Consider the following 17,922-nt stretch of genomic DNA (forward strand, 5'->3'; position numbering starts at 1 on the left):
CATCAGTAACTACACAGTACTCAGTACTTAAAGTAAACTTTAAATTAAATACTTTTAACTTGTGACTAAATTTAAAGGCCTGTACTTTTACCTCTACTTAAGTAAATTTGAATTGGCGTAACTATACTTTTACTTGAGTGTAATAGTTGTGTACTTTTCCACTTCTGCAAATATACTAAAAAATAGAAATCAGAAAGTGGGCAAATACTTTTTCATAGCATTGTATTGAAAGAACCAGTGCAAGGTCACTTCTGACTCCCCAGAGTGACCATGCCCCCGCTTGGGTGAAAGCAAGCTACATGTTTGAATGGCATTAGATTGGGTAACACCGGTAGCAAAGTGATTAAATGCTATTACTTTGTGTTTTGAGCATCAAATAACTAAAAAGCCATTGTGATTTTTTTAAATCCTTAATTGATGAAGAAAACTGGGCCAATACTAGAGAAGACTACGGAGGTCAAATGTTTGACTTGTATCTTCCTTTTTCCTGGGGCTGCTACTGTAAATCTGAATGTGGGCAAAACTTCCTGTGCCAAAGCAGAAGTACATTAAATACATATATTCTAGTACAGCAGCTAACAGTAGATGCTTACTACAAACAGTTGTTTTGATAGGAATTCACCTCGAATTTGTAAATATTGATATATTTTTGTTATCACAAGTTCACACTGTTGTATAGTAAGCTGTAAATAAGGTGGATACCACCACCTTATTCCTACTGTAGCTATGAATGTGGGTGGAACTTCCCATACAGTAACAATAATCGCAAAACGTGATTCTTCCAAGGGCTTTATAAAGTGATATAGCGTCAACAGTGGTTGTTCTGAAATAAATATTTGCTGCAATAAATACTGCTTCATTTCTGTTAAATCAAAAAGTTAAATGAGCTGAAAGGTTTAAGTTATATTTTCTGTAATGTACCTGTTTCTTCGTTCGTGGCACTAATTACACGAAAAAGTTAAATATATGTCTTTAAAAACCGTGTTTTAAACATGCTGTTCACTGTTTAAGTGCATTTAGGATGTATTTCTTTCAATATTAATTTATCACTAATTCAAAACTTGACATTTACCAAACTGAAGAGCTAACAACTTGAGTCATGGATAATTTTATCAATATAATTCCTACATTTTAAGAGGGACTAGTTGGTGGACTAGGAGTTACAGCAACCCCACAAACTAGAAATGTTATCTGAAGGTTCTGTCCAAACTCATTAGACAAAACTTGATTGTCTATTACTATACTGATAAGAAGCTAATAAAGTTACCTAAATATGCTTGTCTAGGTTATCCGAGGAAATGTTGTCACTTTGTACTCTTTAGTAGAGGGCAGAGAAATAATAATATTATCCTGTTTGAGGTGAAACGGATAAAGTTTGCATATTTCAATGTCCAAATTTCTCTAATAATCATGTTTCACATCCCAATCCTATGCAAAGTCCCATTTAGATAGAAAGGACCTAAAGCTATTATTCATATTTCAAGTTGCGCCCAATAGGGGGCTAGGAATGAGGTGGATACACCTAAAACTTTGTTCATTTTGATGGAACATTTTCACCCAGAAAGGGGCAGGACCAGCATCGTTTTGGCAAAGAACTGTGCAAAGTACCCGGATGGGTTGAAGCTATCAATATCAGGGTGCCAACCAACCCTGGTCTCCCCTACTTTTTTAATAGTTTGTCTTATTTTAAATGGTCGAGGAGAATAACTCCAATAAATATCTCAGTGTTGATACAGGTGAGAGCTGACTTTGTATCTGGCTGAAGTTTATGATCTCATATTATGAGTGTGGAGTGGACTTTGCCTCCGGAGGGCACACGGTTCAGCGGTCACATCCCTCTGAGATAAGCAGAGGAAGAGGCTCAGTGCGGCAGTCGTCGAGAGCTGGCTGAACGCGGAGGGACAGCAGCAGTATGACAGGGTTAGCCTGGCAACCAGGAAGAAGGCTAGCTCTTTGCTAACCTCCACCTGCTAACACTCTTCTTTTTGGAAATCCAGCTACCTTCATACAGGTATTCAATCTCATCAAGACTCCTGATACCGAGCAAAACACTACTTAGAATTTTACTAAATGCTGCTTGGCGTGGCTAGCCTACCAGTTAGCCGCAGTGCTAATAGATGCTAACACGGCTAACAAGGAATGAATTAGCCGTTGTGTACTGAGTGGATAAAAATGTAACACTTGAGCCACAAATTAGTGCTGCTGTCATTGACAATAGTCTACTGGTGATTAATAGCTAGCTAATTATCAAGCTGGTTGCTCTTCACGCTAGCTTGCGCTACACCTCGCATGCACAGGTTAACATTGATGGCGTATCACTTCCTGCATTCCTGTGGCTTGATATAAGATTATTGAGACAGCAGGTGACTTAGTTGCTCAAGGCTTTTTTTTTAGTACAACACCTAAAACAACCGGCTGGCTGTTTCTAGTCACTTCAGTTTGTTTGCATGGGATCAGCCGGTAGTTAAAGTCCTGCATGTGCTCTGATGGATTCAAACAAAACATCACATTATGGCTCTCCTGTTTGTAATATTTCATGTGGAAACGGTAGGTTATAGGATTTACATTAAGATAATGTTGACATCAAGGTTATAATTGCTATGGATTTTAAAAAAAAAATTTGTTCCCATGTTGAATTTCTGTTTTAAATTTCAGACAAGTTTTGATAAGGTTTAATGCTGGTTTGTTAGTTTAATTTTGTTTTTTAGTTGTTAAATTGAGAGCTATTTTTAATGTTATATTGGATATGGAGCTGGCCGATATGAACCAGAAATAACATCTCAATATTATTTAGCTAATAAGATGACCTGGTTGATAAACGATATATATTTCTGGCTATTTTTATCTGTGAATAAGTAATAAGTGGTTGTCAAAAAACAAGTATTTATTAAAATTGATATGATTTCAGTAAAATTAAAAAACAGTTTAATACCACAGCAACCAAACAGATATCCGACATACTCAACAATAGGCAATTTTTTATTTTTGATAATCAAAAATTGCTAAAAAAAAAAAACTACACGCTAGCAAAATTAGGCTGTGCAAGAACATTTACAACATTTCCTTGTATTGTCAAATTTGACTGTTTTCTTCAATAACGTGTTCAAAATAAGAAAATGCTATATTTTAATACACAGGCGCCAAAGTTGACAGAATTGGTGATCTTCAGTCACATTTATAACCAAAATGCCACTTCTACCCACTTTTCTAAATAATGCAAAAATCTTTGTTTAATTTAGATAGTGTGCAATTGTTTGCCTGTAATTTAAATTTTTTAAATTTAAATTAAAAAAGTAATCTAACCAATATTGGACATCTAGGACTTCTATTTCTAGTTGCTGTGTTATCAAACATAAATATTAGGATTTTTGATCCCAATTAAAATCTCCTAAATAAGATAAAAATTTGTAAAATTATCATTTGACATTTCTACTAAGCATTTCAAAGAGACTGACAGGATATTACTGTTAGCTGATACTGTAATAATGTTGTCTTACCCTGTATCATCTTTGAAGATCTATTGATCTTAAAAACGTACATTTTCCCCGACTTTACTGCAATGCTTGTCTGAGGTGCATTTGAAAAGAGCCAGAGAAAGTAAACATGTCAAACTATAAATGACACATTCTCAAAGGATGAACAACCACCGCCGTCCACAAAAGATAAACAAAGCCGTGGCATTAGGTAAGCCTTGCTGGCATGGGCCCACCTACTTGTACAACTGGTCCACCTTGAATTACTGAGAGAGAATGGACCCTTCACTTTTACTTTTATTTACTTATATTTGACATTTGAACACAATATATCATATCAATCCTTTTAATTTCATGTTCATTATGCTTGCTATTGTTAATGGAAATGGCAATTAATCATACATGGTTGCTCCTGCTAACACTAAACATACTTTTACTATTAATACTGGCACTGTAACCATAGACAGGCTTCTCCCTTTTAAAAGGAAGGTCTTCCTTGCCACTCTTACTTCACTAAATGTTACATAGGGCTGAGCTCATGGTGGATCAATGTTGTAAATAATAGAACAGAGACTACGCTCTAGACCCTTGGTTCTCAAGTGGTGGGTCAAGACCCAGAAGTGGGTCATAGCAGTTTTTAGTGGATCGGGAGTGTGTGCCTGGCAAAAACTCCACGATGTGCTTGTAAACAGGACATGTCTCCATCTGTTTGTTCCACTTCATGTTTTGTTCCATTTTCAGGTCCAAACTGCTCCTTTTTGAATAGAACAAACATTTGATTGGTTAAAACTTTAAAACATTTGCTTCGCAAGTTGTCATTAGGAGGTTGTGGTGGGTCCTGAGGCTATAACCACTCGTCTAAAAACTGCTTTTTTATGAAGTTTCTTTACATAGCGTTTTTATGATTGTCAAGTAAAAGATTTATGAGCTTATGATTGAATTTAGAACCCAAATAAAACAGGAAATTATTTTTGCTTTTGAAAAGCCACAAGCCTCACGTTAGGTGAGAAAGTAGGCTATTTCCTGTCTGTGGGTGAGTATTTGGTACATTTGTGTTTCACACAAAGATGTTGTGCTAATTTATTCAGATAACTCAAAGAATATAGAATCAGAAAAGTAACAATACTAACTTTTTCACCTAACAAACTTATCCAAAATGTAAATCCCAGTGCCTGAGACAAACCGTAACAAACCTATCAGTCAGTATGCTTATGTCAAAGACTAAAACTGATGACATTTCTTCTGTACTTCTATTTTAGGTTAGTTTAGTTTGTTATGAACATCTTTCAGTTTCAGTGAATGAAAATTGTGTTACAGTTTATATTTTATTTTCTTAGTTTTTATTGAAGAATCCTGTTTTCACTTTTTTTTGTACTTTTCCCTCCATGTGCCTCGTTTTCAGGTGTCTGGGCTGGTCAGAACTGCACTGTTGGAAAGAATCTGCATTGTTTGGTAGTAAATGTGACAGACCAAAGCAACACATCCAGCCTCATTATGGGACAGGACAGGGGGAAGTATGATTTCTACATCGGCCTGGGCTTGGCCATCAGCTCCAGCATCTTCATCGGAGGCAGCTTCATTCTCAAGAAGAAAGGACTTCTGAGGCTGGCAAGGAAAGGGTCGATGCGAGCGGGTGTGTGCCTTTTCTTTGTGTTTGATGGTCTTCTACAAATAGTCTCTCTGTCAAGCTCTCCCTGTGTGCTGGTGGAACAATGAGAGTCAGAGAAGTAGTCAAACCAGTGATGACAGCGCTGCATCACACCTGGTCACACCACATTTCAGGCTTGTGTGGTTTCACACAACTCTGCAGGGTGTGTTTGTGTTTTTATGCATGTGTTAGTCATGAGTCCTGCGCTCTCTGAAATTAATCATTAACTTCACCATGTCACAGAACCTTCAACTCAGATCCAATGCACTTACATGATGAATAATTATAACAAAGGGTTTGTTTATGTGGATTCAAATGTAGAAGTTTTCAGTAAATATGAATGCACAGGAAGAGGGTATGTTTCAGTGTAAAAGTACTTGTATTTTTCTTTATGAGTACTGTATATAGGTATACTAGTTTCAAAAACTAATGATAAAACTGAGACGATATTTTGGTTTCAGTTAGGAGGTATTTTTAAAATTTAAGTTGAAATTAAAGGGGTAGGATTAAATAGGTTTGTACTTCTTCCTACTATTTTTCCCTCATGTAAACTGAGATGCTTCAGTATTTTCCAGATAGAAGTCACAGCTTTGTTTCCTTATTATTCACCTGTTTTTGTTATTTTTTAAACTTTTCTTAAGTTGTCATTTACATGTTCAAGATAACGATATATAAAATCAAACATTTACCTATACAGTTCAGGTTTATGTGATTAAAATAGTAAGATACACTTGTATCAATAAGGAATGCACAGGTTGCAGTTTTTGTATGCATTGGATTTATTCAAGGTCTGACCTGTCAATTCAGATTTTTTATTGAAGATCCATAATTTATGGAAAACAGCATTTTTTTTTAACTTTCCTGCAAAGAATTTTTTTTTCTGTTTATAATGAAACATTTGCTGTTGGCTTTTTATTCAAAAGAATCTTCAAAATTTTGCACCAGGTTACATATCCATCTGTTAGTCTCAAACGAATCCTACCAGAAAATATTGTGATTTTTCTGCACTGTTTTGTGTTTTAATGGTATTATTCATGTGGTAAGTGACTTTATGTAAAGTAAAACATGTAAACACTGATATCTGTGAAATAATTCATGATATCATTTTGTCCACAGGTCAGGGTGGTCATGCATATCTAAAAGAGTGGCTATGGTGGGCTGGCCTACTATCAAGTAAGTAATGACACTGTAATAACATTATACATTTTTTGTAGGCGTCTCCATAAAGAGACACCAAAACTGTCCTCCTGCATAAAGGTTTCCATTTTGTCACCTTTTTTAGTAAAGTCCTCAAGACTGTTTACATGGACTTAAGTATCCTGGTTTCTATCAGGTTTTTTGAGTATCATGGTTTCTGTTTATACATGTATAGATACACTGACATGTCCCAGAAACCCAGTTTTGCTACCCGAGGAGCTCCAAAAGCAAATGGGATACTGTGTCATGTGTACACCGTATCCTGTTTTCTAGCTGCAACAGGCATTACTTTGATTACCACGTTTAAACTTCAGATGCTTTGAAACTTTGTGGATGTGTGGTGAAGGAGAGAGTGACAGTCAGGCTGCTGTGTCCACAGCAGATCAGTCTGTGTGAACTGATGGCAGTGTTGTGCTCATATTTAGATAAACGGTGAACTTAACAGTTTAAGTTTCAGACATTAGTGAACTGTAAGTGTAGTTTACTATGGAGACAGAGAATGACTGCTCACACCACGAGTTACCAAGAGTTAGAGCTCTGTGAGCCGTAGATGGATAGACAGCACTCAGTAAGAATCCTGCTAGGTCTGTCAGTATGTTCTAAACCTGAAATGTAGAAATGATAACTCTTCCTCTGTACCTTTCAAAGTAAAAGCTTGATCTTTTAAATGCGCATTTGGAGCTACCCGCATTTGCATATAATTCTTTTATTCTGAAGTTGTTTCTGGGACAGTTATTTCTGTCAGGAGAGACTTAACACAAGTTTAACAATAATTTATTTTACACATAAACACTGGTGGTGGTGTTGGTGAGGGATGAAGGATCATATGAGGAGTAGACTTCTGAGAAGCTGGACCAGGAACCATGAGGTGGCTTGGAGGAGGAGATTAAGGTATGCAGGATGAGATGAGCATAAGACTTGTTAGGATCTGGACAAGATGCTGATTAACTGAATGAAGGTGGCTGGGGTGGAGGAGGGTTGCAGCGTCCATACTGAAACAACAGGCTGACTGTTAAAAAGATAATGACAGGTTTAAAATATGACAGGTGCGTGATGATAGCAAAATTTGATTAGGTGAGTGCTTCTGCAGTTGTTTTGTTACCTGTACTTGAATTAACCATATGTTCTTAATGTAAAAAGTTGTTTTCTTAAAGCCATGCTCCTGTATAACAACTTAATAACCTTTGAACAGATAAAACACATCCATATCTGTTAAGAAAAATGAAGGGTAATGTGTGCATTTTATGGATGTTTATTAATTAGGAACTTTCTCTTACTAAAAAACAAAATCCACTGATGAAATTTCACAGATGCCTGTGCAGACATGATGCAGTAATCAGAATCTGGTACTAGTACTTCTCATGTATACAGGGATGTGAATAACTGTGTGCACATGTACACAGTACCTCGAATTTGATCAAAACCGGGAGAAGGCTCATAACTGGGCTATTAAAATCCATGTAAACACTCTCATTGTCAAGTTTCTGAGCAGCTGCCTCACTCTTTCAGGACCTTCTATTTTCATCATATGAAAGTTGTGCATCTACTAGCTAAATTACGGTAGCTGAGCCCTCAGTAATTGTTGTGAGAAAGACTTGTAGCTCACTACCCTGCTCTGTCTGACGCTTGCTGCCTTTAACTGAGGAGTTTTTTCAGCCGAACCAGCCCTCCACAAGGTTTATTTACCTAACAGCATGCTAATTTTTTTCTTTAAATGCAAGTGTATGACCTGTTAAGCAGTGCCAATCTTGTCAGCAAAAACTATGACTCAAAATGTTCATCAACAAGGAAGACGAGACCAAGACTAAAAACTCTGATGAAAAGTAGGGTTAGTTGTCATCAAGCAGACTGAAACAAGACTAAAGTGTAAGTGCTGGACTGTGGGTCATATAACGTGCATATAATGCATGTCAGTATTTTCAACAATATATTATAAATCATTTAAGTGTTGAAAGTGCATTAATTTGAGTATTTTGCAGTGATATTCATTTTACTTTTGGCTAAAATGGACTTAAATTAGTTCAGTTTAATTTGACAAACTGACCAGTTTTCATTGTCAAACATGAGAAAAAATGTTGGCATTGTGGGAGGGTTACAGGAAAAAAAGTCATGATGAAACATTGACTATCAGCTAAACTGTTGTTTAAACATTGGTATCAGCATCAGCCTTAATTTTTACAATCTGCATCTGTAATAGCTGCCAACATTAACACTGATATCAAGGGAGAAAGGTGGAAAGAAAAACCACTCTGGCCTGGTCTTTATTGTTATGTATTTGAGCACATTCAGAGCAGTGATCGGTTGCCTGAATGGGGTAAATTTGTGATTTTCCCGTGTAGTGGCAGCTGCACACCTGCAGAAATAGTAACACAACACTTACTTTATACACTTCATACTACTACTGTGTTTATAGTAGGCTTTAGTATGTAGGACGTGGTCAACCTTTTAGATGAAAAAACTGGCTTTCAAAGTGTGTCACGTAACTAGATTCTGTGCTCACAGTTTGTCAAAACATTCTTCTTCATTCTCATGTATACACACATACACTCACTCACAAACAAACATACAGACATTCACACCTGCACCTTTTCTCACAGCATCTGATCTCACCCCTCCTCTTTCTGTAGCTTTGTTTGTATTTCTGCTCTTTTGGCAATATCGGTGGTGTGTCAAAGACACCCCAACAACATTTAGATGCCTTTTGAAGCATCAGTTGATTCACTTATGAAGGATAGATTACGCTCACGTGTCACAACGATCACCCTAACTACAAGTGCAGGACAGCGTTGGCATCAAGCAGCTGCAAAAATAACTAAGGCAAAGGCATTAGAAGCTGTAGATTTGTTTTACATGAAACATCACAACTTAGTCTGTGAATTGGATACTCATCATGGCAGTCATGTATGGATAAAAAGGAGTTTATGCTGTGCTGCTAACATGAATATACCTGGGCAACCTGCCTGAATATCGTCTGTGTGGATAACAGGTTAAATGTTTAGGTGTCGAGATTAATGCTTGATTACAATAGTATAAAACCATTTCTAAGACATATTTCCCTCCAAAAATAAACTTTATTTCAGTGTTTTATAAAGATTTTTTTTTTACTGAAATGCTCATGAATTAATACATCAAGCTAAAATGTCTGAGAATCTCACCGTCCAACTTTCACACAGTTTTAACTTTGACTCCCTTGTTTGTTTTGAACTCTAATGATCTAACCTGTACTTACATGGGAGTGTGCCTCTGTACTTAATATGCAACACACCTTTACCTGAAGGATTTCACTGTTTACATCTGTCCTCCCTTACAATTTACTGGTTATTTTTTTATATATTGACAAACTGGAGAGGAAATTCAGTACTTGTAAACTTGTAGCCAGACTCCTTTGACATAAATAGTCATTTAACCTTGGAGTACATGTGAGTTACTGATTACTTGTTCCTTAACCTGTGAGATTGTTCTTCTGTGACTTCAGTGTTGAGAAGGGTTGGCAGGAATCCTTTACATCATACCTACACTAGTTGTTTTACTCATAAAGATGACTCCAGAACAACTGAATGTTTTTGTCAGTGACATCCAGTGACTTTGAAGAGTGCCATGTAAAGGCTATTTTTGTTTGAAAAAGGTTATTTTCTTATCAGAAAAATCCTTGCTCCGTAGGAATTCTTGACAGTAGGAGACAACATATTTTATGTATCATATCATATCATGTATTGATTTAAGCAGAAGGATTCTGCTGCAACAATTACAGCTTACTTGTTGCTGATGGCTTTAAAAATTGACCAGAACATTCTTAAAGCCTTTTGTGCATACATGTCTGTTAGAGTACAAATACAAACACAAGAATTTCTGCAGCTCTCCTTTAACATGTCTTGTTGCCTTACAGTGGGAGCAGGAGAAGCAGCAAACTTTGCAGCCTATGCCTTCGCTCCTGCAACTCTGGTCACCCCGCTGGGAGCCCTCAGTGTACTAGTGAGGTAAAGAATAACTCACTGCATGATGTGGACACTTAAACCTTGTCGAAGCTGACCTTTCCCTTATATTTGTAAATGGATTTGTGGACTGAAGTCACACAGGCTGACCTTAACTTTCATCTTGCAGTGCCGTGCTGTCGTCGTACTTCCTGACGGAGCGGTTAAACCTGCATGGGAAGCTCGGCTGCCTGCTCAGCATCCTGGGCTCCACCACCATGGTAATTCACGCTCCGCAAGAGGAAGAAATCAACAGCCTGGAAGACATGGCCAAGAAACTTGTTGACCCAGGTACAGATAAACAGTGTAAATCAGAGATCTCAGTACTTATCAAAATCAAAAAAAAATTCTTCCTTAAAACAACCAGGGAAGGAAATGGAGTGTCTAAAAATGCCAGATTATCTTGTCCTTCTCATTTGTACGCCATATTGACACATGGAAAATTTTTTATCTTGGTGTGTTTTAAGAGTCAAATCTATCACTAGCTGACAATCTTTACTGTAGGAAATGTAAACAAAGGCTGTAAGCAGAAACTTGCCTCATCTAACATCGGCTGCTTAACGGCTTAAAAGATGACTTTAGAGTGATTTATCTTTTCCCTAAGGTCTTGTTTGCTGTTTAGCTCAAAGATGCACAGCTGATAATGTTGTTTTATATTAAAAATGTTTAATTTATGAAGCTTTAATTAGAAAAAAATAATAAAATGAACTTTCTCTTTGATAGTCTTCAACATTTACATTATGACTTTCATCACAATCACTGATAGAGACTGTCACTACAGCCACTTTAAAGTAATCAATATGAGAAACCTAGAAACATGCATCTTCGACATCATGTTGGTATTTTCCCCTGATGAACCAAACTGTGACCTCGATGAACCGGTACACCTCTGTTGACAATATAAGAAAATCCAGTTTACTCCCAAGATTGGTTCTAGTATTTCACAACACCTTTACTTTACTATTGAAATAGCTGTTTGATAACTCAGTGGTGTAAGGTGATTAAACAGTCTTAAAAAAGGAGCAGCAATTTAAATTGCAAAGTTGAGAATTTTATTTCGGTAGGATGGTAGATGGAGCAGAAAACTGAGGAGAGAGAAAGCATGGACATTAGCCTTTGAACCTGGCAGCCTCTGTACTCATTTCATTTCATTTTTATTTTATTGTAGTCAGGGTAAAGTTCAGTTCAGCTACATTATATTCCATGGCCAGAAAGGAACAGGGAAGCAGACATGACCACTAGGCTACTGGTACTTTGAGAGGTTTGTTTTTTACCTGAAATTTTCCCCTTGCAGTGCTCTTCTTAGAGAAATGCGCCTTTACCTAACCTTACATGGCCTCAGAGGCCAAATCTTCCAAACCTAACCTTTTGAGCAAACTAAATTTTTTGCCTTTTCAGACTCCCTTCACTTTTTCCAATTTGGTTATGTTGCTGCCTAATGCTACAGTTAAAAAAAATCCTTTTTATTCTCATTAATTTAAGTTCAGTCTCCCTGAATGACATAGTGAAAACAGAATCTGAAAAAAAAGTTGATTTATTAAAAAGAAAAAAATGAAATCTTTCATTGACATAAGTATTCAGACCCTTTGCAAAAACACAGTTTTGCTTGGGTTCCTCTCATTTCTGTCAGTTGTCACTGAGACGTTTCTACACCTTGACTGGAGTCCTCCTGTAGTAAATTAAATTAACTGAACTTAATTTAGAAAGGCACACATCTCTCTATAGAGGGCCTCACAGCTGACAATGCATATCTGAGCAAAAACCAAGCCATGAGGTTAAAGGAACTGCCTGCAGAGCTCAGAGACAGGATTGTTGCAAGGCACAGATCTGGTAAAGGCTACAACAATTGTGATTAATCTCTTTGTCATATTTTGAATTGCCACTGTTATGCATTTAAAATAGTTTTTGTTTCATTTTAGATTTTTGGACCATCTTAAATAAGGACAGTTGTTATAGGTAGATCAGAGATGATAACATGACAGAAAAAGGAACTTTTTAATGGATTGGTAAATATCTAACACAAGGTACAGATGACTTTTGACATGTCCGCTGAGCTGTCTGAGTGTTTTAAAGTGATATAAGACATTAAGCAGCAGTGAGGGGCTATGTCACATCACTGTGGCTGCAGGGCTTAGCCAAGAGTACAGAAAGGGCCAATAAAGCATGAGATTTATTGCAGTTAAAATACTTGGATGCACTACTGATGGACCTCAATTTACCACAATTAATGCATAATTGCTGACAGCCTTAATTTTAAACAGATTAAAGCAGACACTGGGTAACACCCTCTTGCAGTCTCTACTGGTGTCCCCCAGGGTTCTGTCCTGGGCCCCCTTCCTTTCATCATCTTTTTACTTCCCTTTGGTCACATCTTCCTTGAATTCAACATTACATTTCACTGCTATACAGATCCAGCTCTACATATCCACCAAACCTAATTCAACCTCCCTCTCTGAATGTTTGCAGAAAATAAAATTGTTTTTACACAATTTTCTAAAATCCAACTGTTAATAACCCAATCTATTTTATTATTATTACATACTTCCATCTACACAACACCTTCGCACCTTCATCCATCCCTCACTTCAATCTCTACCATCATTTTAGTCTTTACTCTGGTCACATCCCAAATTAATACCAACTACCTTCTTTTCAAACTTGCATTTCTAGTGTGATTGATTTCCTTTTGTCAAATCTACACATTTTGTTCACTGTAAATTCTAATGATCCTTGAAATTTTTCATTTTAATTTTACCTTGTAAGTTGCCCTTAAATGCAGTGAAAGGTTCCTATAGTTTTTTTTCTGTGGGAATTTTACTAAGTCAAGAATAACGTCTTTTATTAAGAATATATCTGAATAAGACTGCTGTGTAAAGTTTAACCCATCTTTTTTTCCTTCCTTTTTCCGCAGGCTTTATGGTTTTTGCCACAGTCGTCATCATCGTTGCCCTCATCTTTATATTTGTCGTGGGTCCTCGCCATGGTCAGACCAACATCCTCGTCTACATCACCATCTGCTCAGTGATCGGGGCGCTGTCAGTGTCGTGTGTTAAAGGACTTGGTATAGCCATCAAAGAAGCAATCGCTGGTAAAAGCGTGGTGAGGAACCCGCTTGCGTGGATCTTGCTGTTGGGTCTGGTGGCCTGTGTGAGCACACAGATCAACTACCTGAACAAAGCTCTGGACATTTTCAACACCTCGCTGGTGACGCCCATCTACTACGTCTTCTTCACCACGTCTGTGCTCACCTGTTCCGCCATCCTCTTTAAGGAGTGGGGTCACATGGGCTCAGATGACATCATCGGCACCCTCAGTGGCTTCCTCACCATCATTGTGGGGATCTTCCTGCTCCATGCCTTCAAAGACGTTAGCGTTAGTCTAGCTACTCTCGCTGTGTCTATAAGGAAGGAGGAACGAGCAGTCAACGGGTCGGCAGCTCACAGCACGTATGAACTGCTGCATGCAGAGTCGACAGAGGACATGGAGGACAGAGAGATGGGTTTGCCTTTTGATAGCGTCTCCAGAAGAAACGGGGCCATGTCTTCCTCTTTGGACCATTAAAGGACTCTTGAACAGACTCAGACCATGGCATCGTTATGGTGTACGAAAACAATAAGACAATCAGCTGTTTGGGACTCTGATAGACCAGTGGATTGTATTTATTGTTTTGATTTGCCTTACTTTTCTGAGAATATGACCCAGTCATATTCAGTTACAGTTAGAACTTAATTTCATTCCTCTGTAGCGCTGTAAATATGAGTTTTTTAAGACAGTTTTGTTATATGTACATGCATATCCATGCACTGACTTACTTTCTATAAATCAAAAAGGTTTTAATATATATTCTTTATGAGGTCCTGCTGACAATGACAACACATATATTAAGAAAAAAGACTGTCACTATGATTTAAAGTTTCGTGATACTTGAAAGTACCGATTTCTTTCAGAGGAACTTTTGTTTTTTTACATAAAAAGCTCTTCAGATGAACCAACAGATTTGTTACATATTTATTGAATTAAAATGATTAAAACATTTGAAACACAAGGCACAGTGAATAAATGCTTAACATGAGTTTGTTACTTTTCAGTTTCCTTTAAAATGTTTAGCATGCATGTTCAAAAAATATAGAAAATACAAATTTTACCTCCACCCACACTTAAAATATGTCGCTGTTCACCCTTATTATTCCACCACTGCAAACCCTTAAATACTCATCTGATAAAACTAATTTCCCCTCTGATTTAGAAGTATAAAACAAATAATAGCTCATTCAAAAATGTCTATTCATTCTGATAAGGCACGAGTGAATACAAAAAGAACAAAAAATCTGACAAAAAGTGGCGAACATTTAATGGTCCTTTGCTGCTAAGAGTAAATGAGGAGGAATATTAGAGATAGTGTGGTTATGCTGACAGTGTTTGGAACTGGTCCACAGTATCGACAGTGATCGCTGTCCCTCAGCTGCTGGCGAGGGACTGGTGAATTGGTGGCTGGAAGCATCGGACGTGCTCCACCGGCATGTTCTCGCCATCTCCTGACTTCAGGTATTTGTTCAGGATGGCGAAGATCTCATTGTTGAGGACCTGGAACTTGCGGATTCTGTCAACCATCTTCTTCAGAGGCTGAAAAGAAACAGAAAATAGAAATACATCTAAGTTTTTCTGGCATGAAGAGAGAATTTTTTAAGCTGACTTTAAACCAGGGGTCTCAAACTCGTGGCCCGCAGGAAGATATTTTGTGGCCCCCCACTTGACATCAAAGTGTAGTATAAGTGCAGCCCGCGCCTTTTATGCACGTACACTGCACTCTCAGTCACAAAAATCCACCAGTTTCTGCTGCCAATCAACATCACTGCAGCTTTAAAGCAACAAAAGGCTCAATTCATATTATATCCATCATATTAATAAGAGATAAGAACAAGAATTCAAAATAGGTGCTTTAATCCCCAAATGCATTTAATACACTGCAGCTGAAAAAAACATGCTCTTTTGATGTCTTCACAATAAAACAATCTTCACGTTGTTATGGTTGAGGGTGAAGGCATCAAGGAGTTTTGCTTGGTCCAGGGCTCGGATTCTGTCTGAGTTTATTGCCAGCAGTACCAGGTTGCTGGTCTGAGAGTCTCCGCCGCTGTTCCTCAACTCATTCTTTAAACGACGCAGACATCACAGCTCACTGATGTGACAGGTAGGGTCAGAGATATGGATAGGAGTTTAAATAAGTCTATAAAGGCATCCAGAGGTTTTTGCCTTGTAAAACCAAACTTCCCTTGAGCGGGATTAAAACAGCTGTGCTCAAGATGTCAAATGTTTTTCCTGCGTAACTGTCCCTCAGCCACAAACGCAGACATCATTATCTCGCTTCGGTGAGCGACTCAGTTCAATCTCCCGACTGATTTTATCCCTCATTATTACAATCTGTAATGCCAGACTAATATAAACTAATTTATTTACATTAGAGTTAATTTTATGTCAACAAGAAGTGAAATTGTGGTCTTGATCACTGACATTTACACAGGACATGGTTTATAAATCCTATGGGGTATTTAACTCTTGTCAGAGGTCTGGTAAAAATTCCTCTCATAACGATAAAAACACTTCTGTGTAACTGAACAGTTAATCCTAATTTGGACACAGGTTGTTCTATAACATGAGAGGTCGGCATGTTTAGTCTTGACGCAGTGCTAAAATACACATGGAGATGCCCAAGTTCATCACACGTGCAGGGATGTCCAGGGGATTCAGATGGAGTGGACATGCAGTGGCAAGGGCTCATACATGTGTTTTAAGTCAAGTTTTCACTCAGCAGGTGAGGGTTGGCAGCTCTGTAAACAGCGCAGCAGTGTGATGAATCTCTGTCTTTCTCCCTCCTTTCTTTCTCTCCTTCTCCTCTCTGTGAACTCTGTCAGATGAAATAGGGCTCAGATCTACCCTTGCAAAGCAGATGGATACGCCCGTTTCCTTGTTTTCTCACTGGCGAACCCATCATGCAAAGCTCCCATCTGAACCGTTTGGGCCTGGTTAGAAAGTGACAGGACCAATCAGTGACGAGGGGCAGTACTTTCAGGCGCAGCAGAGTCATGATGTTAACAAGCAGCAGCAAGAGCTGGTGCAGTTATGATTGAAGAGATTAGCGTGGATGCTGCTGAAGTGCCAGTTTTATCAGAACTGGACAACATTTCTTTGTTAAAAGAACAAAGAACAGCAGTGAGTTTTTTTCTTTTCAAAAACGACAAAAGTCAAGTACTTACATGTCTATAGTCGCCTTGTTTTGTGTTATTTCTCAGTAGCTGTGCATGCGCAGCTCGATAGCGGCTATGTAACGTGTTTTGTTGCTCTGGTTGGCCCGTAGAGATGTGACAAAACGTTTACCCAGTCACCCTCCAAGTTTTTTTTTCAAACCCTCTGCCTTTTCTCAAACATTTCCTACTGAAGCTTTCCCAGATGGATGTGTGAAACAAATCAATCTGGAGTGTCAGGTTAGCTCAGATCAGGTTTTGTAAACAGGTTGCTGTGTTAAAACTATGAACAGTCATGGCGAATGTATATTTATAATGAACAATCCAGTCTTGTAAATTCATCATCAGTGAATTCTAAAAATGTTAAAATCTGTAAAAATTGTCATATGTTAAAAGTCAGCATATTTATGCCTGAACTGTTCAGATTACTTGCAAATAAATTCTCCTTCTAAAGTAGCTAATTAACCCTTTTGTGTGCAAACATGCAGCACTCATTAAATGGTACCTGCATCTAATATTGGATCATTACTCTTTATAAATTTTACAGCATCCAATGTATCAGTCGTTGGTCGTATTGATATTGCTAAAAAAATTGTGCGGCCCTCAGGACGTCTTGTTGGAGCAAATCCGGCCCTACCCTAAATGAGTTTGAGACCCCTGCTTTAAACTAATCTATACGTAATAATACTACACTTTTGTAGTGGTGCATTTCAACCAAGCTGTCTTGTTTAGTTAGGACAGTTTGGTACAGTAAACCCTGATCTTTCTTGCATTTCCACAACCAACAGTACACTTTCTTGGTAGGCAGGCATGTTAGCATGACAGCATTATCCACTAGTGCCCCCTGTGGACAAAACAGTGCCTTGAACTTGCCCTTTACATGTGTAAGTCATGTTTGCAGACAAGAAGAATAATCTTGCTGTCTTAAAAGTTAAATCTCACACTCTACTACAGACTGTACTGTCGATAACAAATACACTTTGCTCAGCTCTAACTCACTTCACCGCTGCAGGCATTAGAAGCCTATGGTCTCTTTTGCTTTAGTAGCTCATGCTAAAGCTTCAGTATTAATTACAGTTTGTTTGTATGATACTTTCAATTGCCCTTTTTCACATTGTTATGGCTTTCATTAGACAGGACAATAGACAGGGTAGAAAACAGGAGCGTATGGGGGATCACATGCAAAAAGGGTCTGAGGGTCGGAGTCAAACCCTGGCAGTGTCCTTCTTCATTGGGCAACCTTTTAGCTAGATCCAATATTATGTAGAAATGTCACAGAATTGCAGGGTTACTTGCCACTGAAAGAATGAGGTAAACCGTTGTAAAGAGCAAATTCCCATCTTTTTTAGATCCTGTTACATTTTAATGCAGTGGTTCTCAACTGGTGGATCGGG

General features: G+C 37.9%; 2 protein-coding genes across 2 annotated transcripts in view; one reads left to right on the plus strand and one right to left on the minus strand.

The window, feature by feature from the left end:
* The first annotated feature begins 1,665 nt into the window (after window positions 1-1,665).
* On the plus strand, window positions 1,666-14,281 carry nipa2 (NIPA magnesium transporter 2). The gene is made up of 6 exons (XM_041790693.1): window positions 1,666-2,011; window positions 4,876-5,106; window positions 6,238-6,294; window positions 10,205-10,295; window positions 10,420-10,580; window positions 13,201-14,281. The coding sequence occupies exons 2-6, from the start codon at window positions 4,968-4,970 to the stop codon at window positions 13,848-13,850; spliced, it is 1,098 nt and encodes a 365-aa protein (XP_041646627.1). The 5' UTR covers window positions 1,666-2,011; window positions 4,876-4,967; the 3' UTR covers window positions 13,851-14,281.
* Window positions 14,282-14,283: 2 nt separating this feature from the next.
* The window catches only part of cyfip1 (cytoplasmic FMR1 interacting protein 1), a 57,000-nt gene continuing 53,361 nt past the window's right edge, over window positions 14,284-17,922 (minus strand). The window contains exon 31 of the mRNA XM_041790692.1: window positions 14,284-14,912. Coding sequence (XP_041646626.1) covers window positions 14,748-14,912 — 165 coding nt within the window. The 3' untranslated portion in view covers window positions 14,284-14,747. The remainder of the gene's footprint in view (window positions 14,913-17,922) is intronic.

The sequence above is a fragment of the Cheilinus undulatus genome, linkage group 7 (assembly GCF_018320785.1).
Source record: "Cheilinus undulatus linkage group 7, ASM1832078v1, whole genome shotgun sequence".
Classification (NCBI taxonomy): domain Eukaryota; kingdom Metazoa; phylum Chordata; class Actinopteri; order Labriformes; family Labridae; genus Cheilinus; species Cheilinus undulatus.